The sequence below is a fragment of the Lissotriton vulgaris genome, chromosome 5, assembly GCF_964263255.1.
Source record: "Lissotriton vulgaris chromosome 5, aLisVul1.2, whole genome shotgun sequence".
NCBI classification, from domain to species: Eukaryota; Metazoa; Chordata; class Amphibia; order Caudata; family Salamandridae; genus Lissotriton; species Lissotriton vulgaris.
The window spans coordinates 987,215,963-987,229,256 of record NC_141693.1 but is presented as its reverse complement, the minus strand read 5'-3'; the positions used below and the strand labels follow the sequence as shown (position 1 = coordinate 987,229,256).

Genomic DNA, 13,294 nt, shown 5'->3' with positions numbered 1-13,294 from the left:
ACCACGGGGGGGATCTCAGCTCTCAGCTCTCCATCCTGATCTTCGCTGAGTGTGTCACAGTGGAGCAGTGATGCAGGTGTTTCCCCACCCGCAACTCTGTGTGGTCTCAAAGGCGTAACTGTCCGTGAAGGGGTGCTGCCCGCTCTGGCACTCAGTGGGGGCCTCCCAGGTACTCCACCCATTGGGCAGCCACACGTCACTCCGCCGCCAGTCACTCCCTCGCTGCCCCAAATACCTGGAACCTTGCGTGGTTTTCCGTGCCTGTGTGCTGAGGGAGGGGACAGCGCCGTCACCCAGGCATCCCGCAGTAGGCTCTGCCACTCCTTTTGTCCATTGTCGCCTTGCCCGGGACCCCCCTGCGTGCGCTCAATGCCTGCTCCACAATTTGTCCCGAGTGGCGTGGGGGACGCCGTAGCAGGGGCACCAGTGCTCCGATCACCGTGGGTTGCCGCCACGGTTTCGCGCCCTCACCGCCAGAGGTTCCATCAGGGTGACGAGCGGCCATTCCATTGGAGGCGGGTAACTCCGCATTCGAAATGCCCGCGCGTGGCTCAAACTACTGGGCCGCGGGCTCGCCGCTCCCGCCGCCGCACTACCAGGGGTGTAAAGCACCCGATACAGCTCCCCACCGATGCAGCCCGCCATCCGACGACCAGACCTGAGTCTTGGGCGAGTCCAATGGCGCTGTCAGGATAACTAAGCAGGAGAATAGGAGATCGATGGACGGAGCGTTAGAAAGTCGCGTCTGCCATGTTAGCCGGCTGGCCACGCCCCCCTTGGCAGTCACATTGATGAGGCACTTACCATAATTAAAAAGGATACGAATACTGACAAACCAATAAATACCCTTCAGTACCGCAAGCTGGGCTTTCGGGGAGCTCGAGGCTGTGTTTTTTCAGGATATAGGGGAAATTACCAGTGTGCCCAGACTTACCAGTCCTACCAGCCGCAATATCGCCAAGGATTCCAGCAGCAATCCTACTGCCAACCAACAACGGCTGGTTTCTCTAGACACGGCTCCAGACGAAAGCCAAGATCTCAAGCCTGCGACTCCGGTCACAAGCAGTGGTTGCAACAGGGTACCAGTTGCTAATCCTTTGTCCCAAACCGGTGCGAAAATTTCCAAGCATATCCACCAGTGGTGCAACATGACGTTAGACAAGTGGGTCCTAGATCTCATCTCTTACGGCCACACTTTGGAATTTACCCAAATACCTCCCAATACTCCTCCCAGGGGATTGCACCCCCTTCTTCTTCACCTACTCAAAAAGGAAGCAAAGATCATGCTCCAGAAAGGGGCAATAGAAAAGGCCCCTTTTCCTCATAGAAGGAAAGTTTTCTACTCCCGCTTCTTTCTCATTCGCAAAAAATCAGGGGAGTGGAGGCCTATCTTAGACCTCAGGAAATTGAACAAATTCTTAAAAAGTCAAACATTCAGGATGGTCACTCTTTCAGACATCCTACGATGCCTCTACAGCGGCGACTTCATAACTTCATTGGATCTAGAAGATGCACCCAAAGCACAGAAAGCTCCTACGGTTCACAGTGGCTGGTACCCACGATCAATTCCGAGTCCTTCCATTTGGCCTCAAATCTGCTCCACAAACTTTCACAAAGTGTCTAGCTCCTGTGGCCGCAGCCTTGCGGAACAAAGGTCATCAGGTATTCCCATACTTAGACAATTAGCTGCTGAGGCCCCATCAGCTCGTCTAGTAAAAGCTGCAACAAACGATTGTCTAACCCTGTTCCAAAAATTGGGCTCTCAATAAATTACCAAAAATCTTCTGTCCTTCCAAGTCTGATAATGACATTTCTGGGAGCCAGCTTGAATACCATTCAGAACAAAGGAAAGACAACAACGGTTACAAGCATTGGCACTCAAACTTTCCCGAAAAAAGTGTGTTTCTATGAGAGTGTTCAAGTGTCTGCTGGGAATGCTCTCTTCGGCAATCGATTTAGTACCGCTGGCTTGCTTGCATATGAGGCCTCTCCAAGAGGAACTACAATGCCAATGGATCCAAACCACAGGGTCTTTCGATGATGTGGTAAATATCACTCCACGTATGAAATGGGCTTTCCAGTAGTGGGCACAAAAATCCCACCTATCCCAGGGCCTATCTTTTCTCCCGATTATTCCAGACTACATAATAACAACAGATGCCTCTATGGAAGGCTGGGGAAGACATTTACAGGACCTGCAAGTTCAAGGAAAGTGGTCCTTGACTCAACGCCAAATGCACATAAACAGGTTGGAATTGAAAGCCATTTTTCTCTCCCTTCAGACTTTCCTTCCTCGAATACAGGTATCATCAGTGTTAATCCGCACGGACAACCCCACAAGCATGTTCTATATCAACAAGCAGGGAGGCACCAAATCCCAATCTCTTTCACAGGACACCCAACAGTTATGGAAATGGCTGACGCTCCACCAAATTTTCCTAATAGCGGAGCATGTTCCAGGCCTCCGGAATACCTTAGCGGATGCTTGAGCAGAACGAACTGCAGTTGTTATGAGTGGGAACTGGAACAGAACCAACTGGACAGAATATTTGCAGTCTGGGCCTGTTTGCAACCTAGATCAACTCCAAATGCAGATTCTTCGTTAGCAGATTCCCTCCCCCAAACTCTTGGAGGAATGCTCCTTTAATGCGCTGGTCAGGGATCTATGCATACGCTACCCCCCCCCATTCCTCTGATACCCAGGGTCCTCACGAAAATGAAATGGCAACACTGTTGCATTCTACTGATAGCCCCCTGGAGGCCCAGGTAGTATTGGTACACGGAACTTCTCCTGTTGTCAGAAGGTCAACCCACCCGCCTATTGCCAACACCAACGCTGTTGACCAGGAACCAAGGCCAAATATGTCATCTGAAGCCAGCTACTCTGCAACTTCATGCATGGCTCCTGAATTCTTCGAATTTAAAGATCTGAACATTGCACAAGAATGCAAAGACATAATTGCTAGATCTCGAGTTGACAGCACCAATAAGACATAAGAACTGAAGTCTATGATGCAGGCATAATGAAGTACATCCTTTTGTTTTGCCTTACTTGCTCTCCTTAGCAAAATGTGGTCTGGCACACTCATCAGTTAAAGTTCACCTTGCTGCTATATCTAGATACAGGCGATCACCTAAATGTTCGTCCTTATGGTCCTCAAGAATCGTAAAGCAATTTATGAAAGGGCTGTTTTGAACTTTTCCTCCCATCAGAGCTCCAGCCCCAGAGTGGCAAGTTAATGTGGTATTATCTCAATTGCAAAAGCAGCCATTTGAGCCCATTCACAAGGCAGACATGAAGTACTTAACATGGAAAGTCACTCTTCTTTTGGCGCTCACATCAACAAGAAGCGTTAGTGAAATACAGGCTTTTACCATATCCCATCCTTTCTTTCGCTTCACTGATGAAATGGTCATTCTTATAACTTCCGCTTGGCTTAGACACAGGGGCACCGACGGACAGAGCGGGGCCTCATTCTCCCGAGCGGTTGCCGGGTGAGGTGAGGTTTTCACCCACACAAGGCTGGGAAGAAGAGTATCTTCTCCCACCAGTGGACGCCTAATTTCTTGGTAGATATATATTTGTCTAACAGTTACGTCATTGTTATCCCTTCCCAACGGATTACTTGGGTTTGGTTGCAGTAGCTATTTTTTCTCAAGGTCCTGAAGAAAGCCGGGGCAATTCCCCTTAGGCTGAAACATGTCGACCGTACTGCACAGCGCCATGGAGTAGTAGTCCTCCACCAGGCGTGTTTTTAAATATTTTGACACACAGACTTCTGTATGCACACCTAGTCAGAGCCTGCGTAGTTAATTTTATCCTTCACCATTTCCTGAGCACTGCACTTCACTAGTCCACTCCTTTGGCAAACATTATGGCTAAGATTGCTGACATCCATTTTCACACTAACACTAATTGGTTGGTTGTGACATGGTATGATCAGAAAGTTCCACGTGACGCATACTCCACCATAAAGGGTGGTCTGATGGGATTTTTCTAGCCTGTTTGCTTCCAATAACTACTAATGGCACTGATACACATGCGCATCCAGCTGGTCCGTAGTCACTGGTATAGTCATACACCCCCTTTAGACCTGGTCTGCTTTGTATGTCTTACATTCTTATAACGAACCATAAATTCATCCTGAAGGTGCCTTCTCAGTTCGAATGAGCCGGTCATTCTGAGAACTTTCTTCCCTAACCCTTCCACGCCTGCTGAAAGAACGCTCCACACTCTAGACATAAAGAGATGTCTTAAATTCTACTTACAAAGGACTAAAGCTATACGCAAGTCAGATTTGTAGCTTATGGTCAAAGCCGCCAGGACATTGCAGTTTCTAAGGCTACTATAGCCGGATAGATAGCGAGCACAATTCAATTTTGTCACAACAAGGCTGCCAAGCCATTATCAAGGACTGTAAAAGCGTACTCCACCAGGGCAGTTTCAACATCAGCTGCTCTATTTGCCGAAGTACCACTTGACAAGATCTGCAGAGCTGCAACGTGGAAACCACGGACACGTTTCGCAACATTATTGCCTGGAGTCTTTACAGAGTTGCCGACACATCCGTTGGACAGTCAGTGCTACGGAACCTATTTCAGTAAAGGTAAGCCTCTTTAAACAGATGTCTTATTAGAAGGATATTACTGATTAAGTATATGTATATATTTATATATCTGTTTATGGTTTTTTCCCTTAAGTAATACCAGTAATCTATGTATTATAGCACTATTTCATGTTCAAGCCATTGCCTTTAATATTAGCATTGCATTAAGGATTATTTCAGCACTACACACCGTCCACTTAAGTGCTTGCTAGAAAGATGTGTATATACATTTATATGCATATATATTTACACATATATATATATATATATATATATATATATATATATATATATATATATATATATATATATATATATATATATATATATATATATATATATATATATATATATATATATATATATACATACACATGTAAGGAACTGCTTACTATTCTGAATCAGGCATGTGAATCTATGAAAGATACCCCAATGCTGGAAAAGAAAAAAGTTACTTACCTGTAAGTTCAGTTATCTTTCATAGATTCACATGCAAACCACCCTCCCCCACGAAGAGGCTCCTCTGCATTACAGTACTAACTACACTTGTGCTGGAAAATCTGAGGGATTCAGCCTCTCTTGGGAAGGTTCTAGAGAGTGCTGGCTGCTGATTGGTTATGTTTTGAGTTTGGTCCTTTATGTAAAAGGAGGCTAATAGGCTATTGAATGCATGGTTACCACCATGATAGCCTATGGAATTTACTACTTTGTTATATGTACCGTGGGACTCCCACTTCGACGACGGGGAATGATTCAGGCATGTGAATCTATGAAAGATACCAATGCTGGATAACTGCCGTTCCAGGTAAGTAATTTTTTTCTTCTCCTCCACATGTGTGGCAAGTGACTGCTCATAGATCTAGTTTGCCTTGAAAGTTTGGAACACCCACACACATGTACATTTGTGGACATTCGCAAGCTCCTCTTTGACACCTTTCCACCCTGCAAATGCTCAGAGATTTACCGAAGCCAGATCTGGGTATGAGCCATTCCCCTTCATTTCATAGAAAGGGAATATACCCAACAGTAACTCTCTGCTAGGTTGAACAATGGAACAGGTCACCCACAGACTTGCTAAGGGTTTTATACACAAGAAAAAATGTTGTCCCCCATGGAGCAAACTAAAAAGAAAAAACGTGCTTTTGCACACGGGCTCTCTTCTCACTATGTGGATTTCTACGCTATGTTTAATTCCACAGATCAGGAACATTAATCTCCAGTTAAAGTCACATGACATTCCCAGTAGTTTGACCAGAACCCTGGACCCGGCCCTGCTTTCCAGCTGTGCTACTGGGAATACTGGTAAATAACACAGACACATAAAAGTATTTTCAAACCATGAGCTAACTCTGTGCTCATACATTTTCGGTTTTATCAGTGAACAGGTCTCTTTGACTGTAAGAGTCAGGGTAACAGGTGGGGTTCCTGACATATATGGAAATATGTCAATCTCTGACATGGGAAAGTTTGTCTAAATTCTGCAGTTTATCATAAATTGAATTCTGTGTTCACACAAGAGCATATGAGATCATTTTCCATCCAGTGTCAAAAAATAAATATAGAAAGAACATCAGGTCAAAACAATAGGGAAAGGAAAGCACGAAAGGAGTTTATCAGCAAGAGAGGGTCCAGGAGTCCTCAGTGGGAGATACATTGTGGACCAATGTTGCTCCTCCCAGCTCTGGCCTGTACATACCTGCAGTGGCATCCTATGGTAATGCCCCAGAGTGCTGGTGACATGAAAGAGAATAATTTCTTAACAAGTGCTCATGTTTTCTGCTTTGCTTACCATCAACGAGGATGCCCAGTCAATGTTAAGAGTTCATCAGACCATGTGATGTTCTTGTTTCAGTGCCAGTTCTAGCTGAAGAGGAGGATGACGGTGAACCAACAGAACACAGTGCAGAGGAGCTTCCAGAAGATGTGGTCACGGGAACGCTGAAGAGGGAGAATAGCACCCTTTTCCGAAGACACAGCAGGTCCCACATTTTAACCATAATGTATTTGGCTTTAGAATAATAACTTAGTTAAGCAAAAACAAAAAGACGAAAAACAGCAATTCTGAAACACAAAAGAAAAAGCACTTTGTCATCACATTTCCTAGGGTAGTCCAAGGAAAGCATTCCTCTTAAGACTTAGTGCATTATCTTTTATGATTTCTACATAGAAATCCAAATAAGGAATCATATAACCCTGCCAACTGTTTCAAGGTGAACAGGTTCCAGGAGGCTATTGTGTTTTGTTAGGGTTGATCTGCATGTATGCATGTTACATTCTTTTAGTCTTTATTTTAAACTTTTCTTATTGAGTTTTCAACATAGGAAATTATAGCTTGTCATCAGCAGTGCCATAGAATAAAGAATAAGCAGCAACGCTATACAGTCCTGGGATGTTATACTCTAGTCTACACAGTTATGTGAAATCCTCCATAAGTCTGCCAGTTGTTCCAATTATTTATTTTCTGGGGTAACCTCTGTCTGCTAAGACCTGCTCCTCAGCCGACATGCACCAATCCATGTCCATCTTCTATATTTTCAAAGCTGGTGGCTCTCGTGCTTCCCAGAAACTTGCAATGCTGCGCTCAGCAAACTAACAGACTGATAGCTTTGAGTACTTGGGCATATCGTCCAACCCCAATATTTAATAGAAACACCTTGGCAGAGGTGTCAATCTGTTGCCCAGTCACTGGTGACATGCACATCCTCACCTTCTCCCAATATCGCTTTATTTTAGGGCAGGATCACAGGATGTGGGTGAATGAACCCATCTGACCACAGTTTCTGATACACTTATCCATATCAGTCTGCCCTTTATTTTGCGCTACTCTAGAGTAATAGACTGGTGCAGGTAAGAGGGGTGGGGGGTGTTGACAGATGGCGTGATAGTGTGTACAATAAGTAACATGTGTGCATATATGTGCTTTTCACTTTATGGAAAAGGCGCCCTTGTTGCGTTTAATGACGTCAACCCGACGTCCCGAATAAACGCTAAAAAGGAAAATAAGTCTGAAAGATATTTAATAAAGAAACTTAGTACAAGAATATGAATTTAAACATGCTTTGAAAGAAGTATGTATATAGTAATATGTGTAGAGCATTGTTCAGAATGGATTTTTTTACATATTATTTTTGGATGTGTTGGTGGTCAATGAATGTCTGCCTTTGTTTTCCATTTTCACAACGGGTCCACAGGGATCGCGATGTTGTCGCAAATGTAAATAAATGTAAGAAAAAAACAACACTTATTAATCCACTAATGAAAATACAAGCTTATAAAAATACCTCTTATACAGCCATTTGAGGTATAAAACACAAATTAAAAACCGTTCAAAAATTCTATAAAAAAGTCATAGGTTACATGGGTGTTATAGTTGGAAAAAGGAATTTGAAAAACCTTAGAAAGTCAATGAAAAAAACCAAAGGTTGCAGCGACATTATAGTGAGGATTTAGCATTTAAAAAACCCTTAAATGTTCACTGAAAAAAACAAAGGGTACAGGGATGTTATAGTTAGGCTGACCTGGCTATTCAAGCAAGCCTCGGGATATGTTAACTGCTTTTCAATCTTTCCTCACCGCTAGCGCCATGAAACCCCTGGGTGCCCGTGCGCTTAAAAAGTTTAGAATAACATAACATAACATAACATTTCAATTGTACAAAACCAGAGAAATTCAGCAGATATAGTTAGCTGAGCTAACTATAACTCATGCCCCTGCAATGCACTGCTTATGACCTCACATATTACATCACTCATGACATGGTCAGTGGCATCACTGGCGGCATCTCAAATGACATCCCTCATGACATTATCCGGTGACTGTAAGTGTTTCTAAAAAGTTTGAGTGTTAAATATATATATATATACACCAAGGTGTATTGATGAATCAGTGGGTGTATGAGTGTCCGTATGGATGATTTTGTGGGTGTGTGACTGACTGTGAGTGATTATACGTGTCTCAGTGAATGTATGGGTGAGGGGCTAATTTGTGTGAATGTCTGTTGTATCAGTCTGTCAGTTGGTGTGTAAGTGGCTGTATGGGTTGGTGAGTAGGTACATTAGTGGCTGTATGGGTTATTGATTGGTTGTCTGAGTACCTGAATGGGTGTATGAGTATCTGTGTGGGTGGTTGAGGGAGTGTGTGACTGCCTGGATGGGTGAGTCAGTGATTGTGAGAGTGGCTGTATGGGTGAGTGTGTGCTTGTGTCAGTGACTGTATAGGTAAGTGAGTATGTGTTAGTATCTGTATGATTAAGTGAGTTGGTGTGTTTATAACTGTATAGGGGAGTAAGTGGCTGTGTGATTGGCTCTATGGGTGAGTGAGCAGATCAATGAGGGCACCTCAAATGACATCACCGATGACATCATCCACAGAATCTCACCCACCCACTCACACCACCAATCTAATCTTTCACTCATCCACTTCTACACTAAATTCTCAATTCTATTGACACAAACATACCAGTATGTACACACCCAATCACTGATTCATAGGTTTATTTATTTATTTATTTATAGAGTTTTGTATAGCGCGGACAAGACCCGTGGGTATCAGAGCGCTTCACATGTAGGATAAGTTACAGACATTATGGAGGCAATTGTATCAACAGACATACATGAGTGTAAGGTCTAAGGCAATAAGCTGTAAGGGGGATTATAGGTAATAGTTCTTCAGCCTATCCAATTAGTATTAGGAGGTGAATGAGGTAGGGTTGTATAGCATAACAGTGCAAATATCGTGTATAAATAGCATTAAGGAGTAAAAAGTGTTGCCATGTAACCGGTATCCTAGGCAATAAAACAAAGTGAGGTAGAGGGTATATCGTATTGTCTGAGAGTTACAGATATCGGATCCTCTTGATTTAAGGTAGTAGTAACGTGTGTGGCCAATGTATAAACATGAAATCAATCAGTTAACAGATAATTGATCTTCAAGAAGTTCCAGTCGAGGCCGTCTCTCTTAGGTGAGGATATTCTCATCAGTACTCAATACTCTTTCCTAAGAGAGGTGTTTGCTCATCAAGTGGTTCTTCAGTTCGCGTTTGAATGATATCAAGTTTTTAATCTTCCTGATGTTCGGAGGTAGAGAATTCCAGACTCTGGGGGCGGCTCCTGAGAACGCTCGGTTGTAGGTCTTTTTCTTACGGAAAAAGGCTGGCCTCAGTAGCAGTTCTTTAGCGCTTCTCGTTGGTCTGTTGCTTCCCGATAGCTTAATTTTCTTGGCAAGGTATCTCGGCATGTTGAAGTGAACTGCTCTGTGGGTAATACAAGCAATCTTCATTTGAATTCTGGCTTCATAGGGTAGCCAGTTTAGTGTCTTCAGGTGAGGAGATATGTGGTCGAATTTCCTCGATCCCGTGATGTCTTGCCGCTGCATTGAGACAGGCTTTTAGCGGAGCTATGGATGTTTTGGGTAGACCCGCTAACGTAGTGCAACCGTATTCAATCCTCGAAATCACTAGGGATTGTACGGCCAGTTTTAGGTCCGTCTTTGAGATGTACGGTTTCAATTTTCTTAGATAGTTCAGATGGAAGCGGGCACCCTTGGCCATTGAGTTTATGTGGTCTTTCATGTCCAGGTTCTCATCCAAGGTAATTCCAAGTGATTTAGCTGACTTAACTAGGGTCGGGGTGCAGTTCAGGGCTGTCACCAGTTTCGTCAACTCCTTTACCTCGGGACGGTTCTTTGTCGGTGAGATTAACAGGAATTCTGTTTTATGGGCATTTAGTTTCAAATGGTTCATGGTTAACCACTGTAGGGCTCTCTTTAGTGTCATGTTCATTAGGTCAATGTCAGCACGGGAGGCGATCTTTATGTATATTTGCGTGTCATCTGCATACATATGATAGGGTATCTGTGATCCCCGAAGAATCTCCGTGAGAGGTTCAACATATAGGTTGAATAGATCTGGGAATAATGTTGACCCTTGCGGGACCCCGACGGCAGTAGGACAAGGGGAAGAGGTCGCTTGATTGACCAGGAAACGTTGAGTCCTATTCTGCAAGAAAGATCTAAACCAATTCAGCACATTTCCCGACAGGCCCATCCTTTCTTGTAGCCTGGTCATCAGCATTTCATGATTTACCGTGTCAAATGCAGATGACAGGTCTAGGAGAATCAGTAGGCATGCTTGATTTCTGTCTAGGGCTTGTAGGGCGTCGTCCACGATATGCAGGATCGCAGTTTCAGTACTATGCCCAGCTCTGAATCCAGATTGGCAATCATCTAGTAATGAGAACTTAGCGATGTGTTGACTCAGTTGACCTTGTACGCATTTCTCAATAGTTTTGGCCAATAAAGGTATGTTGGTCACTGGTCGATAGTTGTTCGGGTCAGTTGCATCCGCTGTCGGTTTTTTGATGATGGGCCCAACCTGACCTGTTTTTAGGCAGTCGGGCAGGGTCCCTTGGGTAAGTGAGGCATTTATTATCTCAGTCCAGATCGGAACCAGGGTATGGCTAATTACTCTTACGCACTTTGCCGGTAGAAGGTCTTGATAGTGGTTGTTCGGTCTGATTTCCCTTAGCATTTTGGTGATCTTATCTTGGTCATAAAGTTCGAATGTGTCCCACTTTGCCTTATTTTTTGTTTGGGGACTCTCTGTTGGCTCATTGGCCTCTTTTGTAGGTGAGGTAAGGGTTGAGAGGTTAGTTGCAGCAGTTGAGAGTTCCACTTCAAGCAGTTTGGTTTTCTCCGTGAAAAATGTAGAGAATTCCTCACAACTTAAGGGAGTTTTTGGATTCTCGTGAACTGTTTTAGCTAGCTTATTCGACTGTTGTTTTAAAATCTCAAAGAGTTTCCGAGGTCTGTTTGATGCATTGTCAAGTTCGGCTTTTATAAAATCTTTTTTGGATTTAATTATCTTCTTGTTATATTGGCTTCTGGTATTCCTAAGGGCTATCAGCTCGGGAGAGGAGGGATGTTGCCTCCATTTCCTTTCGACCATTCTCAATTTGCGCCTATCCTCATTTAGTGACTCACTGAACCAAGGATTTTTAGGTTTCTCGGATACTCTTTTCAGTGTCTGTGGCATGGTGTCATTGACGATATTTCCTATTGAGGTTAGGTAGTGCTCCGTTAACTCGCTGACATTCAGTCTGTTGTTTGGTGGCTTCAAGACTTTCTCACATCTTTCCACCAATAGTTCAATATTAGATCTACACACACATCCACTCAGTCACCCATACAGCCACTCACACACTCTGTCCCCCATAGAGCTACTCACACACCTACTCACTCACCCATAGAGTGAACCACACAGCCACTTACTCACCTATACAGTTATACACACACCAACTCACTTATTCAGAGGGGCCTGGTCTAAAGTCCTAACAAAGGGGCGTGGCCAAGATGGCGGCGTGAGCAGACGTGCTTTGTCGGAGCTCCCGCCGCCGGCCGTTATCCACAGCGTTTCTTTCAGCAGAAAGCCCGGACCCGAGCACTTCCCCGGCGGGCTGAGGCCGGCATTGCTGCGGGGGACTGCTAGACAGCTGTGTGGGCGATCCCTGGTGCAGAACCCCGGCTGGGCCCGGCCCGGTGGTCTGACGGCACGGACGGCCTGAGGGGAGCGCGGAACGACAGCGAGGCCGCGAGGGGCGGAGCCTGCGGGCCGAGTCACGGGCGTCTGTGCCCGGCTGCTGCATCGGTGAGCCCGGCCCGCGCGACCGAGCGCGAGGCCCCCGTGACCATCTGCCGGGGGCTTCTGCGGGCTCGCCACGCGGACCTACTGCTACCCGGAGTGCCTGGCTGGTGGCGCCTGGCAGCGGACTCGGCCTGGGTCGAGTGGACGGCCCTAAACACGGAGGTGAGGAGAGGCGGTGAGGGAGGCCCCCACCCCCCAGCCCAGCAGACCCCCTTCCACGTGGGATCACCGGGAGTCGGCGGGGACCGGCAGACACCCCCACGGTCCTGTCCGCTGGCAGCGGGACACGTCGGCAGGCCGGGACACTAAACAGCACACTCAGCCGACACGGGGTCGGTTGGCAAGGCCCCCAGCAGTCGCCCATCCCTGCCTGCGGTACTACCCGGTCCCTAGCTACATCTGCGCACCTGGGCCTTCGTCGGGGGAGGTGGTGGCAGGTCGGTGCGGGGGGTGCAGAGAGGAGCCATAGAAGCAGCGCACGTGGTGGGACAGCGCGAAGGCCCTCATCCTGAGCGGGCATTGAAGACGCCCACACGAGCAGCCAAGCCCCCCCCGGCCACGACCCCCTCGGAGGTGAGCGGACCCCCCTCGCCGCGGGGAGGCCTCAACGACCACTCTGGGCTCTCGCCCCCAGGACAGTGCATCGTGGTGTGCCGCGGGCGCCATCTTGGGCGGCCTCCCACCCGGCCCGTCCGGCGCTCTCCGTCCTGCCCTCCACAGCCGGTGCTCCTGCACCCGTCACGCGGCCCCCCTATACCTGGATACAGCCTTGTGGAGCGTCCCACGGCCCCCCCTGACCCGGCCACGGACTTGTGGAGAGGCCGCGTCGCACTGCTCCCCCGGAGTGGTGGAAGACTGAGAGGATCACGGGGGAGCCACTCACGCGGCGCTGGTTGTCCCGGGGCCGGAGCGGTGCCCACCAAGATTGAAGGACGGTCTGCGGCCAGCCGAAGGTGACACCGGCGGACGCGGCTGGGGTCTTGGGGACGACATGTCCGGCGGAAGGCCCAGGAAGGATCGCACCATCAAGGATCTCTTCACCCCCCCA

The 13,294-nt window shown here is 46.6% G+C and overlaps 1 protein-coding gene across 1 annotated transcript in view; it reads left to right on the top strand.

The window, feature by feature from the left end:
* The window catches only part of ABCC2 (ATP binding cassette subfamily C member 2), a 687,938-nt gene that overhangs the window by 537,997 nt on the left and 136,647 nt on the right, over positions 1-13,294 (top strand). The window contains exon 20 of the mRNA XM_086922588.1: positions 6,460-6,586. Within this exon, the coding sequence (XP_086778714.1) occupies positions 6,460-6,586 (127 nt within the window). The remainder of the gene's footprint in view (positions 1-6,459; positions 6,587-13,294) is intronic.